This window comes from Amia ocellicauda, chromosome 7 (genome assembly GCF_036373705.1).
Source record: "Amia ocellicauda isolate fAmiCal2 chromosome 7, fAmiCal2.hap1, whole genome shotgun sequence".
NCBI lineage: Eukaryota > Metazoa > Chordata > Actinopteri > Amiiformes > Amiidae > Amia > Amia ocellicauda.
Genome location: NC_089856.1, coordinates 30,589,688 through 30,606,131, shown reverse-complemented (window position 1 = coordinate 30,606,131; position 16,444 = coordinate 30,589,688). Strand labels below are relative to the sequence as shown.

The 16,444-nt window shown below is 37.7% G+C and overlaps 1 protein-coding gene across 6 annotated transcripts in view; it reads right to left on the bottom strand.

Moving 5' to 3' along the window:
• farp2 (FERM, RhoGEF and pleckstrin domain protein 2) overlaps positions 1–16,182 on the bottom strand; it is a 60,878-nt gene extending 44,696 nt beyond the window's left edge. For all 6 annotated transcript variants that reach the window (XM_066709114.1, XM_066709116.1, XM_066709115.1 and 3 more), the window contains exons 1-2: positions 16,096–16,182; positions 12,234–12,448 (exon numbers count right to left, since the gene is read on the bottom strand). In XM_066709114.1, coding sequence (XP_066565211.1) covers positions 12,234–12,434 — 201 coding nt within the window. In that variant the 5' untranslated portion in view covers positions 12,435–12,448; positions 16,096–16,182. The remainder of the gene's footprint in view (positions 1–12,233; positions 12,449–16,095) is intronic.
• Positions 16,183–16,444: the final 262 nt, after the last annotated feature.

The following is a 16,444-nucleotide window of genomic DNA, read 5'->3' as shown; positions in this document are numbered from 1 at the left end:
GAAATGGCAAGAACCACAAGGTGTACATATTTTTAAGTAAATACTTTTCATTTTTTATTGTTTAAAATATATATATATATATATCTTTAAAGATCTCTCTAAATCATTTAAAGATATCTGCATATCATTTAGAGATATCTGCAAATGACTTCCTGTTCATTTAGAGATCTGCAAATCATTTCAAGATATCTTGAAATGACTTCCTGTGGGTCCATGAGAATTTGTCGTCCCCATCATATGTTCTCCACTTTTTACCGTTTAACTCCAGGAAATTATAGATTAAAAAAATAATAATGTACACATAAGAAAGTAACTAATCAATAATCGAACCCATATCACCATGTTCGCAGTGCTGCTCCCTAACCACTGCACCAACCGATATACAACTTTAACATGAAACCTATTTTAAGTAGCCTGCAGCCGTCACTGCCAGCTGTCGTGACTAATTGTATAAAACTTAATTATTGGGGTTATAGTCTCAAATTAATGTACCAATTAAAAACATACATTATAATAATCCAAAATAGTGGTGTGTGTGTATTTATATAGCCTGCCTACTATATATACATGTGTGTGTTCTATGGCTCTACAATAAGTGAATGCACTCATGGTTACAAATGCTCAAGTGGAGAATGTATAATGATGGGGACAAATTGTTGCCGGGGCAAATTGAAAGGGATGAATTTTCATGGACCCACAGGAAGTCATTTGCAGAGTTGGCTTGCCATAAAGAAGGGGAACCTGACATTTCAGCAGGTCCTTGAAAATCCAATAAGACCAACTATAACTATAATGTTTCTACATGTAGTGATTTCAGGAAATCTTGAGGTTGCCAGTTATTAACGTATGTTATTAATATGTATTACTGTAATCAATAAGTAGTTATTACTTAATGCATTACATAATCAGAGGTTCCACAGGAGCCCTCCATCACCTATAAGGAAGCTGCTAGAAGGATTCTGTTAACAGCAAAAATGTTAATTCTGTGTTAAACTGCCCAAGAGGAATAAAGATTTCCACCCACTTGCATTCCTTGCATTTATGTTCTTAGTCTTGTAAGGTCACAATCTCTCAAATGCGACTTTTGAGCAGTGGTCCTTTTATCATCACAAGTTCAGTGTAACTATATTCCCCAAAGGCCATCTTCCTTCAAGAACTACAAAATGAAATAAAATGTAAGCAATTCTGAAATCATCAACAGTTTAAACACTGAAATTGAAAACTAGAGCTTAGTTGTCCTGACCACAACACCGTATAAAATTACAGAGTTTATTCAAAACATTCCAAAATAACACATACATCTGCTTACTGTGCAAAATGCAAAACACCAGTCTATTTCAAGGAACTGAAAATACAAATTCTGGTGTACTATGCGCATCTCTGATTTTCTTTCAAGCCACAAGACAGAAAAAGAAACCGCCCATCCACACACTGAATTTCCCACCTTCTAGCAGAATCAGTTTTAATGTCAAAGCAAAGTAACAAATTGGAAAACTTCTCTTTAGTTGTCAAAATAGTTTAAAAAAAGGTTAAAATAAATTTATCAAATAACTACTTTTTGTTTCAGTTACACTGAAAATGTTAACATGTATGATGCACTACATTCCAAACAAGCATCAACATATAACAGTGAAGTGAAATATAGCACAGCAAATAATATGCACCTGCTTTTCACAGTAGACAAGCATATCCATTATGAAGACTCAAAGCATTCATCAATGGGATGTTGTGCATGGTATCTGATTGAGAGAACCTAATGAGGCAAACACCATTCTTTATTTTTTCATGGAAATATCCTCCTTATAACACCCCTGTGATAAGATGCATCTCACCATCTGTCTACAATCGCTACAGCTCCTGAAAACAATTTCAAAAGAATTCAGGCAGATTGTCCCTAATCCCAGACCAGTGGCCCTAATTGTAGTGAGAGGTCTGCTGGACTGCCACAGAGCTTTAAATCGAGTTTCCCCAATCCAGGGGTTAAAAGTTTAAGAGGCCAGACTTTAAAATTCCTTGGCAATACTTCCTCCAGTCCTTCGAACCCCAGAGCCTGCGTCCCCATCTTTGCTTAGCACTGAACACCAGACACAGGAGTTCTTTTAACACCAAAGGCCTCAGCTTTGCACCCCCTGTGGTTGTCAACCATGCTATTTATGTGCTTGTTTGTTAAAGCTGAATGAAGCCTTGCCTCCTCTCCCCACCTCCCACCCCTTTCTCACACACTGTGGCTCTACATACCCCCCTCTCTCTGTGAGCTGCGAGGGCCAACCAGACCTAGCCTTGCAGGATAAAGGAGCCTGTGTTCCCAGGACTGTTCCCCTGCCAGACACCACAAGATTGGGCTTTCTACTCCTTGGAAAGGGAGGGGCCTGCTGCCCATGGACATGTAACGCAAGCTAAGCCCCTACTTCTAATACTGGCCTTACACGCAAGGAGTCAAGACTGCCTGCACCAGCAGTCTCCCCACCACAGCAACTTTCAGGTTTTCCCAGACACACTACCTAAAATCTGTTTCAGTAGCACCTGTTGTGCTGCTTACAGTGCAGATACAGGAAAGACTGAGAATTCAAGTTGTCACACACTCAAATCACAATGTTATTATTTATCTCACATTGATATCAACTTCTGCTTGCATTTTGTATTGTTCTCTTGACTGTGGCTGACCAAGTATGGAGGGGGGGACAAAAGGTGTTAAAAAAGTAAGTAATCTATACAAACTGCAAGAAAGGGCATTGCACAAGCATCTTTAAAGTATGTTTAACTTTTAAACACTGTTGAAGGGAACAGAAACTTAAGAACATGTGACTTAGTGGGTGATACTGCAAACTTCTTGTTGACTAACTCCCAGTTTACTTAATTATCTCAATCCTGTAAAGTCGCTGTGAGTTCAAAACAGTAGACTTCTTCAGAGATTCTCAGAAATCAGGTAATACAGCTTTGCAAGGATTGAGCACTAATTACAAAAGCAGTGCATGGCAAGTTGAGACATGGGTAAGGTGAGGATTTCCTTATACGTTTGTAATAGGTTTCAGCTGCATTACAACCTGAGTGAATTTAATTCTTAAGTAAAAGGTTGTAATGAGAACATTGTTATTTATTTTTACTTATTGTACCCTTCTTGTTCCAAGCAGCACTTTGTATCGAGAAGCTCTACTGGATTAAGTAAATACATTCAATAACAAGCCCATACTCAAACAAAAGGTGGATTTAATACCTTCAAATAAAGCAATTATAAAGCATGTAGGCCTATTAACTGCTCAGCATAAACAAAAAAATCTACCGAATGAATAACAACCGATGCAACAACTCAAGGTATCAGATCCCACAGCACTTATCTCTACAGGATAGGACCCACCATGTCTGCAACCTTCTTACCTGAGCAGGTATGAAACATTGCAGCAAAACTCGTTTGCCTGACCTGCCATAAATGACATCGAACACAAAATTATTTACTGCAGTAGATGTTTAATTGGTTGCGAATGAAGCTGTTAAGCAATGTTATGTGACTTGCCAGTCTTTCTGGGAGAATTTTGACATTTTCCTATACTTGGCACCCTGTTGTTTTCAGATTGATTATAGTTGACTGGACACAGATTTTATAACTAGTGTTTATTCAAAACCGTTCTTCAGCAATATTTATGCCAGTTGTACAGTGGCTCAAATTATTTGTAATACTTGATACAGAAATACAAAACCATGTCACTGCTCGAGTGTAACTAAAACCTCATTATTCCCTGTTGGTATACAATTCATGTTGCTCTTTGTCATTCTTCAAATCAAAATATTATTTTCTTTCTTTTTTGTAAGCATTACACAGCAGTAGCATTCTCCATGACTGTCAAGACTATATCTGCCATGAGAGAAATGTTACTATTGTTACAGAGGCAGAAAGATTCAGGTCATAGCATAGTTCCAGTTGCACTCTGCATGATAACGTGAATGAGTGAGACTACAAAAGGCTAATGAGACAAACCAGTGTACACTTCAAAGACATGTAGCATACAGTACAATGAACTGACATGCATAAAAAAATGCAACACTGTAACAAAAGAAAGATTCAGAGGCTATCCACTCTCCCACACTCAGCTGGGACATCAATCATTGTACTCTCACTCTGTAAGCTGTAGGAAATCCTGCCTGTGTAGAGACTTCCTTATTGCTTCCGATATCCCCATGTATGAGGCCCCAAGGAAACAGTTTTGCTTGGCTTTTGTGACTTGGTCTTTAGTCTGCTTTCAGGTAGGTGTAGCTTCTTACCGATTATAACTTGAGCAATACACAGAGACCTTGGGCAGGAACTCTCACACCCATACGGGGACATATTACCATTCAGCATAATCTCAGTTTTACAGATGGAAGAAAAGGAGACACCTGTACACTCACTTACACTGAACAGTAAAATCCCTTAGCCACTCTTAGTCTCACACAATATTCAAATGCCTATAATCACAATTACTTTAAAAAACAGATATACGTCTGTGCAGAACACAAAGCCAAAGCTACCTGTAGTTCATATTTGCAAGCCACATGTGAAGTGAAAATACCAAATTCAACAAACAACACATTCGCTTTCACCATTTTGATAAGAGAGCCTTTCATAAAAGACGTTACTGAAACTATATATAAGAACAAAGTCTAACAGTATACATCACACACACAATCCCCAAGTCTTTGTCTCCCAGATTGAACAGTGCCTATTTTGTGGTTTGTCGTCATCTTTTTATTTTTAAGCTAAAAAGTTAAGCTAGTCACATGACAGACCACAAAATAATTTCAGCAATCCTTCAGTGTTAACGATGGACATGTGGCTGAAACGTGTTCATTGTCTTCTATCCATTGCCATCTCTGAGTATGTTAAATGAAAAAGGAAAAAAAAAAAAAAAAGATGAAATACGTTAAAGTTTAAAAGTGATCTACTGATCTACCTTTTATTACAAAAAAAGTAAGAATGAAACAGCTTTTGCATTACAGATTTAAATGTTCAGATGTTCTTCTACAATAAGACAAAAGTGCAAAACACTATAAAACTATGAGCTAACCTTACAGTAGGTCTGGCCCTACTCCATATGAAGTTCCTAGCAGACAAAGTAATGTTGCAGCACTAAATGGAGAGGCTTTAATGGGTCCACTGTAGATTCTTCACCAACACAGTAATATTTACACAGTCACGCATGATGCAAGGGAGCAGTTAGGAGTGTGCAGGCCGAGATTGGAAAAACCCATAACAACAACATCCTGGGGTGGGGGGGGGGGGAAAGACACCTGACAATAAAGTTGAAGAATGCAATAAGTCCCTTTTTGATTAAGTATGTAAAAACAACAATGCCCTGAGGTCTAAAAAATGGTTTCAAATAAATGGAAGATGTAAGGTTGTATACCCACTCTATATACCATTTACAAAAACCATGCTGTACCATGCTGCAAAAAACTATTAGACGTTATATGTTCAGTTCCATCACATGATTACATCTTCAGAGAGGATGAAAACTGAGCAGAGGAAAGTCAACAATAAAATTATGTAGTTTGGTATTTTTAGCTATAAATGTAACTTGCACTGTTATCCAAGGTGCTTACACAACCCAAGCATCAGTGGGCAGAAATAATAATCACATTCCTTTAAAAGTGAAGTTAGGGAAACATCAAACAGTACTCTTACATACTTTGCATCTCAAGCTTGCTTTTGTGGTTTCTGGCACTTCACCACTGCATAGTGGCAGGCAATGGGAGTATTAAAGAATAAGCCCTTAAGTTATCACAGTAAGTTTAGACTTTAATAAGAAGCTGTAAGGCACATATTATAACAAAAATAAAGTTCAGTAATGCGTCTTTTCCTGAAAGCATGTTTCTCATAAAAACACTTTGCTTACTTTTTTCCTCAACACTCTGTCTTCAATTAGCTACCCTTCCTTATTGCCTCTGTAATCATTTAGTAACTATGACACTACAAGGGAAAAAGGTCTATCTAGTTATATCTTGGAAAAATGAAATTAGAAGCTTTACTTGTTTCTGCTGATCGAAACAAGTGGAAGCACCTTGAGGAGGCCTTCTTCCAGCAGTGAATTGATATAGGCATGAATATCTAACTTATTCTAACATGAAGAACACAGGTAATTTGTAAATTCTAATTTCCATCACCAAAAGGATTATTAAGTGATATGTCAGATGTGGAACATTATTAGTTACAACCACAACACAACAATTAATGATCAGAGAACCTACCTGAGAACCTCATTCCTACAGGGATTTTGGGAGGAAAACTGGCCTAGATTAATGGGTTTCCCCTCACCACAACCAGCCTGCTGACCAGCACCCCCTAAAGAACTATGTCTGATAGGATCCTGTGGTGAAACGTATACCTAGACCCCGTTCACACTTATTAGGCCGGCCCTGGGCCGCCTCAAATTTAGTCCACCTTTTTTCAGACACCCCGTTCACATTTGCGTTTTAGGAAGCCCAAGTGCATTCACATATGCGGGCGAAAAAAGGCGGCCTAAACTAAATGCATGCAGGGAATTAAACCAATCTGCTCAAACAAACCAGTGACGCATGACATTACGTATGCTTACAGGTGTATGCGATGTGTTTATAATCACAACTTATTAATATCGATTGGCTATTGTTCGATTCTATATTTTATTTGAAAGTAATCTTAACCCTTTGCAGCTGAAGCTTTCTAAAATATTTAAAAATGTGCTGGTTCAATGGGAAATCTAATTAATATATTTCCCTTTTCAAATGTCTATCTTCGGTTCTGCATGTCTAAAAGTGCTGTTATACAATTCACCCGAAAGTGAAGCACCTTTATTAGGAAATGCACATTGAATCACAAGAAATCGTATGCATTAGTATGCAATCATATGCATCGAAAGCAGCCTAGACTTTTATAATATATATATATATATATAAAAGATGTGAGCTAGCGAAATGTATCAGTACATTTAAGGCTATAGATCGATATGACATTCAAACAATACAGAGACAATACTGTGTGTCCTGCAGCAGTGTAGCTGTGTCGGTGCCCGTGTTTATTCTGTGTTTATTCTGCGTCTCTCAGACATGCAGTCTCTGGGGGTGGGGCTTGAGTTGTGTCACACGCTGATGCTTTCCACCCGGCCCCATTCACATATGAGTTAGGCCGGCCCAAATCTCAAGTGTGAACGGGGTTCTAGTCAGAGTTAGAACACTGACATGTTCAAAATTTATGAAGAAAAACAAAACAAAACTGGACGTCATGTAGGTATGCATTGAAAACTAAAATGGATTTCATAACCTGTATCAAACCTCCCAATTATTATAAATTTTTGAAGAAGTCAGTTGGGCATATTTATCTTATTACATCAGGCCTTTGATGTGTTTGGGCAGTTAGGGATCAGGGTGTAAGGCAATCAATTCCTGTTAAACGATTTAAAAAATCCACATTTTCAAAATTCACCGATTACAGAGGTATTTCCCACATTGTGTTCCCAGATGTCTGGAGAGAGTACTGAATGGCTATTGTAGAACTATAAGGAGATGCACTGACCTTCACGAATCAAACAACACTGCCAGTTAAAACTTCATACTCAGGATTTCAGTTTAGACAGCAAGATAAATAGCTAAAATGGGCTGCAATTAAAATACACAATGGTTTATTTTAATAAACTACAGATAAACTATAGTGGGCTATACCTTTCATTAAACACAGTAGATGCCTTTGAACTAAAAGCATTATGAGCTTCTGCAAAATCCATAAGAAGCTGTATCCCACTTCCCCGTTTACAGAGCATTTAAACCGCAAAGAGAAGCATACACACACTTGGAGGAAACCCACTAACTAGAGCACAAAACAGAGACATTTAGTTTTTTCTGTGTTTCTATGGCAGGATTTGTTTAGACGATAGAGTAAATTACAAGGCCAGGACGGCAGGGAGTCCAAACCAAAAAGAGGGTGCAGTCAGATGGGTTTCCGCCATAGTGCCAATGACAGGGCTGGAGCAGACAAACTGTACACTGGGGTTTCAGCTGTTAGCAAGCTAGAGAGACACGTACAGCACTCTCCTGAGGGACGATCCATCTACTGGCAGCATGGTCAAGTCATTTTCAGGGATCTCAACTAATTGTTGAAGGCTATAAATAAAAGTAGTACATCCATTAAAAAGCAAAGAGTGCAAGTAATGTTCAGCATCAAGAAAATATCCACTTTGTTCAACAGTGATGTTTAAATACTATTACTCCAAAAGAACAGCACATTCGTAATGCAACAGACAGTATTTTTCTTTCTTTTTTGGGCAGCATTAGAATCCTAAGCTCACACGCAATTCCATTAACTATTTCTGTTTTTTCACATACAGCCATTGCCCAGATATCAAAATCTCCTGTAAATCATAGTGTAAATTAAGTGCTTTGCATGTTTATATGCACTTACTGCTTTTGAAGTCAAATGGCTTCAATAGGTTGTTTTCATTTACTATTTTTGTTTCTCAAAGGACCCAGACACACCAGAAACAAAGCACTTTCATTACGCAATCCATCTTGTCATCTTTATTAAACTACTCTTGCAAGCTAAAGCACTGCCTCAGTAGGACTAAAGTGCTGATTATACACCCTTTTCTTGTTTAATATTTGACTAATTCAACACTAAGTGGAGCCCTGGAAGTAGCAGAGAACACCACTGCACCTGTTTCAACAGCGCTCCATGTCACTGCAGCTAGATACAAATTTCCCTGCTTAAAAACATGTCCATGCCATGCCATCACCCAAAAGACCAAAGTTCTAAACCACCTTTAGAATAACAATTAGAAAATGTGATCTTTCCCAATGGTATTTTTTTATAATTTTTATATTTGAGGTTTCAAAACAAAGTCAAAGGTCAAACAGGTCTTAACTTATCGTTTGGCAAAATAAATCCTGCAACCAAAGGACGCAAACACTGAAACAATCAACATTTCAAACAAGATATTCCTGAATTGAATTGTTTTTTTTTTAAACCCCATTTCACTGGTATTATAGTGAAGTGAATACATAAACTCATAGCAGGTCCCCATATAAACATGTTATGTAAAAACATTGTACTAATCCCTACTCTTGGTACTTACATTTATCAGTATGCTGAATACAATAATAATATTTTAAGTAATTATGTTGAACAATCAAAATTAAAAACAAAAACAACTTTTATCACGTTGTAAACATGGTTCTACTCATTATTAGTTTGTATTAAGTACATCGACATTCAGCTTTAAACACAGTACTGGAACTTTTTTTTTTTTTTAAGTTATCCTGTTCACATTTGTAATTTTAGAAATTCTTCTAATAGTAGACTAATAGACTAATAGTAGTTCTAACTCTCAAACATGAATGCTTTACTTTTTCAATAATCTATAAAGACATTTGATCTTTCCTGCAATCTTTCAATTTGGTATATCAGATTGACAATTGGTATTCTGAATTATAATCTCTTAAATAATTTTTGCAGACATGAAGTAAACACCACCAAACAATCACAAGCCAAGGTACTACCCTAACAAATCCACAAAGCAAGAATTGTCCCAAATCAAATATTCGAAGCTAATTAAATGGTATATGAAAACTGGGGGGGTCCACTGTTACATATTCTTAGAAGTAGTATGACTTCCTTACACTAAGATGTAAAATAGTCTGAACAAGCTGTTGTGCTTCACATCAGAACAGATGCAAGGAAATCCATATCTTTCCTGCTGTTTAAGTAGTGGTACCACCGTGGTTTGAATGACGCAGACAGCAAAGAGGGGACAACAATAGGTCACTGCACTTCGTTGTCACTATGTGATTATAAAAGAGGCCATGTATATTCAGAAGCACTTCGCAGGAGGCACCAAACAGATTCTTGAAATATGAATACATTTACGTTAAATCTGGCAAAGAATAAAATAAAGTCTGAGACACAATTATTATACGGTTCCATCTGCCAGGATAGAGCCCTGCAATAGATTTTTACAGTTTGTTCAAGCTACGTTCATGCATTTACCCAAGACCATGTCACCATGAGGGTGTCCTTCATGGAATCAGGAAGTGGTGCTGCTGTGCACTGTAGAGCAGCCGTGCTGTTGTCACTCAGTCCTGCAGGCTTGCAGTGGCCTGGATTAGAAGACACACAATGTGTTTATGGATTCTAAGTATTAGAAACTAATCCCCAGGATTAACAAAGTAGGCGGTTTTCTCTTTTCTTTCATTTTTTATTTTTTTAACCTCAATTCATATCATCTTCTCACAGCTGTCAACCACTGTACCTGTGCTTGGTTTGATTGTGTGAAATTCTCCACTGGCTGTTCATGAGTAAAACAGATGTTGCAAACATGACAACTTAAAATAATGTGGTTGCATTTTCTTTTCTCTCTCTCTCTCTCTCTCTCTCTCTCTCTCTAAGCACTATGTTTCTGGTTTGTTTCTAACTAAGGTAGCTGAATCCAAACCACTTTTCTCATGGGGAAAAAGTTGAACAGCAGAACTTCAATGAAGGGAGGAGTGGGACCTTCCTCACTCAAATAAAAGGATGAAAAGGAAGGTGCCGCAGGTTGAGGAAAACCATAGCCACACTGACTCCCACCTAAGTGCTTACCATGTGACTAGGGAATGGAGCCCTGGCTTCAAATACCAATAGGAGTTAGAGAGGGCGACAAATATTCTGTTATGCCAAAATGTTTTACAGGAATATAATTTTAAAACATTTAAAATATGTATAGATTTAACATTATTTTAATATTATGATTCATTAATCAGATACTGAGAACAAAACTCTGTTTTCTGGTGGTTTGCATCTGTGGACCCCAGTGAGTAAAAATGATCACATAGCATGGTAATGAAAACAGCAATCACTCGTCTGCTTCACAGTGTTTAACCAACCTCTGAACTGGGTGCTTGTTAAGTAAGAAGCAAGCTACATTACACTCGATTACAAAAGTAATGAATACATAGAAAAATAAACATAAATGTTCATCAGTTCCAGTGTTCTAGACAGTAGTCTAGTCTCCCAGGCCTATACTCACACTGTCAGCCCATCTCTAGTGCTCCTTGCAGCAGATAAAGATGTAAGAAAGCTGGCGAGTGGTTTTCAATTTCATTTGGCTAGGATACAGGCAGTTGACATGCCCCAGAGGAATCTGAAGTTGTGCAGAAAAGCAGAAAACAGCGATCCCTCCTCTCATACAGTAACTAGCTCTGCTTTACCTGCCAGCCGGCCTGCCTTGTGCAGCAAGCTGATCCACAGGAGGGCTTTGAGCTTGAAAGCCAGGTCTACCTTGCAGCTGTCAGCATAAAACAGCACACAAACGGAGCTCTTTTGAAACCAGAAGACATGGTCTGAAGTCACTGTGAGTTTCTCTATTCCAAGCTTTTATATAATTAACGGTCAGATCCCTAGTAACATCACCATCAACAGCATTCTTATACCCACAGCACAGAAGAATGTAAAGAGTGACTTATGTGAAAAATGTATCATCACATTCCACTGAATACCAAATTACTTTAGCATTATGTAGAGCAATGCTGTGGATACTGCATACAGATAACTCTGAAGGAAGAACTGCTGGTCACCTTATGGCTAAAAGAAAACATCACCTAGGACAAGAGCCTTGTAACAAATGACAGAGGATCCCAGATTAAAATAGCCATGAAGAATTGAAGGTCATCGTTTAAATAAAGCTGGGCAGCCCTCCACCACCAACAATACCACAGTTTCTTATGCCACCAGAAACAGCTAAATGCATTTGTTTTTTGTCCCCGATTTATTATCTTGCAATGAGCAAATAGCTACACAAACAGGCTATATAAACTTTCCAAACGTCCACTACAGTGAAATTGTGGTTCTGATATTTCTGATGTTAATGCACACAAAGCTAATTCATTCAGCTTTGCACAGGCTCAGTGCACATGAGTCGGCATCTCCTCAAACCTGTTGCTGCATTAAAAGCCAAACACTGAAGAATGGCTGGCATTGCTTGCAGCACTGTACAGAAATTAACAGATGCAGACAGTAACTTAAATCCTGAACTGTTATAAGTATAAACCCCCTTACATTTTTAAACAGGAAGAGATTTGCAGTTCCAGAATAAAACTGCAAACAAATCAAAATCATGCCTATAAATCATTAAAATCCATTTGTATATTGCACATGTCAGGGTACAGCTCCCTGGGTTTAAGCTGAAGCAGGACAGGCATCAGCCATCCAGTCCTAGCAGCCCAGCTCTGGAGAGCAGAGTCATAGCAGTTCCACTGACCTCCATGTCGTAGATCTCCTGTGTGTCGTCCAGCCCCTGCACCCTGATCTGGAGCCCCTTCCCGGGGATCTTGCTTCCAGGGTTCATAGCAGTGCTCAAGCTCTGCCCAGGCTCCAGGGTACTGATCCCGACATTGGTTTGAGCCCCCAAACGGGTCCCGGGAGTCTGCAGAACACGGTAGGAGCCCTCAATCTCACCCATAGCTCACCCACACCCTGCACAGAAAAGACGGGATTCAAGATGCATAATAATCACAACACAACCATGCCACAGCTTGTAGTCAAGCTAAGTCAAGTTATAAAAAGATAATGACAAATTCTAAATGGGTGCCTAAGGGAATATTTTTCTTGTTATTAATTTTCTTACCTTACAAACAATTCAATATTTTCTGCATGACTGTTTTAATGGCTTTCATAAGTTATTTATCATAATTACTATTTAAAAATCTATGCCAAAGATTCCTTTTGAGAAACATACACATCTCAGCAGATTTCAGCAGTTGCTTTTGGTTGTGAATTATATCCCACAGAGACGCAGATAATGCATCATGGTCTTATTTTAAATAAACCGCTATATAGTAAAACAGAAATCCTCATTCCCAAACGTTTTTTAAAACTGCAGCAATATCTTGATTCCCTCCCTTTCATATTGGAAGGCTTGTGTGGGTTATAGAATAGGTCAAATCAAAAGTGCCAAACGAGACATTTCAAAGGGTTAAACTGCTGACTAAGGTTTGTAAGAGAAACTTTCCACATTCTTCCAAGTTAAGCTTTCAGAAAATGTTTTTGAGGTGTAGTGTGATCAATATATAAAAAAACAAAGGGTGCTGAACACATTTAAGGACATGTAACAGTAAGAATTGCAATGAAACAAAAATTGACGTCCAATAGGGTTACCAAGCTATTTATATTAAGTCAATTCAATGACTCAAAGAATAATGCAATCACCACTCCCAGTCTTGCTGTAGATTTATTCATATTCTTCAGTTTCTAAGGTAGGTCTGACCAAAGTTCAAACTTGTATCTACATGGCTAAGATTGCATAAGACCAAGACGCTACATGACTAAGGGCTTCAGTGCAGGTACAGAAAGACACAATTTTTTTTTTTTAAGCAATGTAAAGTAATATTAATATACAAGTAAATTCTGATGAGTACATGGTAATTTTAGACTGTTTCTGACAGACCAGCAACCATAAAACCACCACCAAGAAAAGGTTTTGTTTGCTTATCACATTAAGCTAAACTGAGATCACCACCCAATCTGTCTAAAGGTACAGCAACAATAGTGTAAGGCATAATAGTAAATTGGCATAATATTAGGAGGTTCAGAAGTGCTTTGGGCGATAAGACATCACCACAGCCTTAAACCACTAATGAAAAGGTGCCTGAGCCATGAGGATAGCACCACAGGCATGATTTCCTGCCGTTTCTTAAAAAACATTCTTACATTTAGTGTCCTGTATTTTATTTCCAATTCATGAATACAAAAAAATGGATTGCACTTAGTAAAATACATGTTTGACAACATTCCTCATTTCAGTACATTTGTAAATCAACAATATAAATTTCACTGCTTGATTTTGGACAGTGATTTTCTTGCAATATGCATGCAAATACATTTTTCTGTTGAGTTTGTTTTCTATATCGGTTATTTGCAAAACAGGTGACAAATAGTAAATTTCAAACCCACATAATGGACAGAAGTGGGCATATATAAATACCATGTACAAGACTTATGAATGTTAAATACTAATTACACCTACTACTGAAAGTAATTGTAAAATCCAACCGTAGCTGAAGTCAGTTAAACTAAGAATTCCTTAAAATTAATTACAGATAACATTTTGATGTATATATCCATTCAATTAATATTAGATTAAAATCATGCATAAGTATTTTTAAACTTAATTTTCTAAAAAGATTTGATTTAATACACTGTTGGAAGAGAAGCAGTTAATGTACAGAAGGTTTGGGGTCAATTCCAGTTGTTCTGGAAATTGACCCCAATCCTGGTGTACAGACATCCAAGAAATTTGGATTTTTTTTTTCTGTTCCACATCCAAAATCTTCCTATGAACAGTGAATGTAAGTAGTGGTGTTCTGGCACAGCAACCTTTTAACTTTTACAGGAATGTAAGTTACTGAACCTTAAATGGACAAAGGTTTAATAAGCCTTGAAAAAAATCCTTTAAATCCACTGAATGTTATTGCAAGTCAGTCACTTGTGCTGCTAAGTTGAAGCTTTAAAAAACGATGGCATTTTTATTGTTAGGGTCTCTTGTGTTTTGCATGTTCCCTTATGTATACCTTTCAGTGTGCATCACATCTCTCATCGGGTGTTACATTTTACATGAGTCTACACAACTTGTACCCTCACACTGGGAAAGTAATGGGCTGCTGTGTATTAGGCGTAATAAACCCTATTCAAGCTGTTATTTTTTCTACAAAAGACTTAATCAAGACAGTGTCTGATATAAAATACCATGTTGGTTTCCATCATTTATTAATAAAATATATCTTTGCATTTCTATGGGCATCTTTGACAAATACTGTAGCTGGGGTTCATCTGCAAATCAGATGTCCTTTCTGCACATTTTTGGCCAATGACTCCTAAATTCCAACCCCAAACAACAGAACATGTCAACACTAGCCTATAGTGCACTATTCTTAACATTTTCGTGTATTGGCCAAATACATTAAATTCATTAATTCATTCATTCATTCATTCAACACTATTTTCATGGCTCAAAAATATATAATGTTAGAAAATCCGAAAATGCTTGTATTCGCAATCGACAAAAAACGCATTTACTGGACAAATTTAGCTGTATTTTCTGTGGAAACCCAGAGAGTGATGGAGCTGCTGCCTGTGGGGCACTATTTAATGCAACATATATTGAAATTGCAGTAAGTGAGGGAAGACAATGTGTCAAATATTCGTAAACGTGGAGATATAACAGTCCACTCAAAATGCACATAAGAACCAGGCGACCGGTTTCGTCGGGTGTGGGCAGCGATTCAAACAGCACCGTTCTTGTGAAAGGTGATTTCCAATCAAATTAATCTTATTACAGAAGTGAATTATTCTTTCTAAGTCCAAAGTCCAAACTACTGTCGGCATGCTGCTACCACCACCGGTAACTAGTTAACCAAAAATGTGTTGTGCACGCATGCATTTTCCCTCAAATCCTTCCAACATTTTCCACCAACTAAGTTACATTGTTCTGGTAGTCAGCTGTACACAACAAGATAGGTCGCGTTCGTGTAGCGCCGATTCCCGCAGTTCTGCGCGGCTCCACCAATGAGATCGCAGGGATTCTGCAAATCTGCGCAGAACTGCGGGAATCTGCGCTACACGAACGCGACCGTATAACCAGTTTAGGACAATCGGCTATTTCAAGAACCGTCCGTCATTTGAGGAGCCACTAAAGTTACACTGACTTAAACAGTATTACATCAATAATCTTATCCCAATTCAATAAATACCGATTTATAAGTTCCACTTGATATATTCAGGTTTTTTTTTTTATTCATTTAAATCAACTTTTTAATCCGTAAAGAAAATGCAATTGAAGTAAGCCATGAAACATCTGTTACGTACATTATTCGACACATTACTAGTGGAAACGAAATGTAAAAAAACTCGGACAAATGCATAAGCAAAACTGCTGAAAAAGTAAGTTTTGTAGTCTTTTTTCCTTTTCAAATGAGCTTCTAAAAAAAAAAAAAAAAAACTCGAATTTGTTCATTGTTGAAAATGCATGTTCTAAATTACGCGAACTTACTTTTTTAAAGTCAACACATACCTACCAATATATAATTCCCTGAATAACACAGACAATAAATACAATAATGTCGTACCTGGATTTTCGCTGCTTTATTCCCAAGAACTCCTTGGCGAGACACTCAGACGGCCATGGCAAACGTACTGTGAGGCATGTTGCACTGCCATTGGCCACAACCTACACCCTCCCCGATTTCTATTGGTTACACCGCTGCAACAGTTTGTCGCTTTCAATTGGACAATGCCCTTACCTGCAAGGGCTGTGTCATTGGTCAAATGCGTCCGGACATAAACTTAAAGTTGATTGGTTAACTGTCCAACAGGTTTTGATTTGCTGTCGGTTTGAGTGCTTGCTTTTAAAGATTGTGTTGACTGTTCTTGACAAAGTATTCAAGGTACTATACATGTAGATATTCTTGTTTGAAA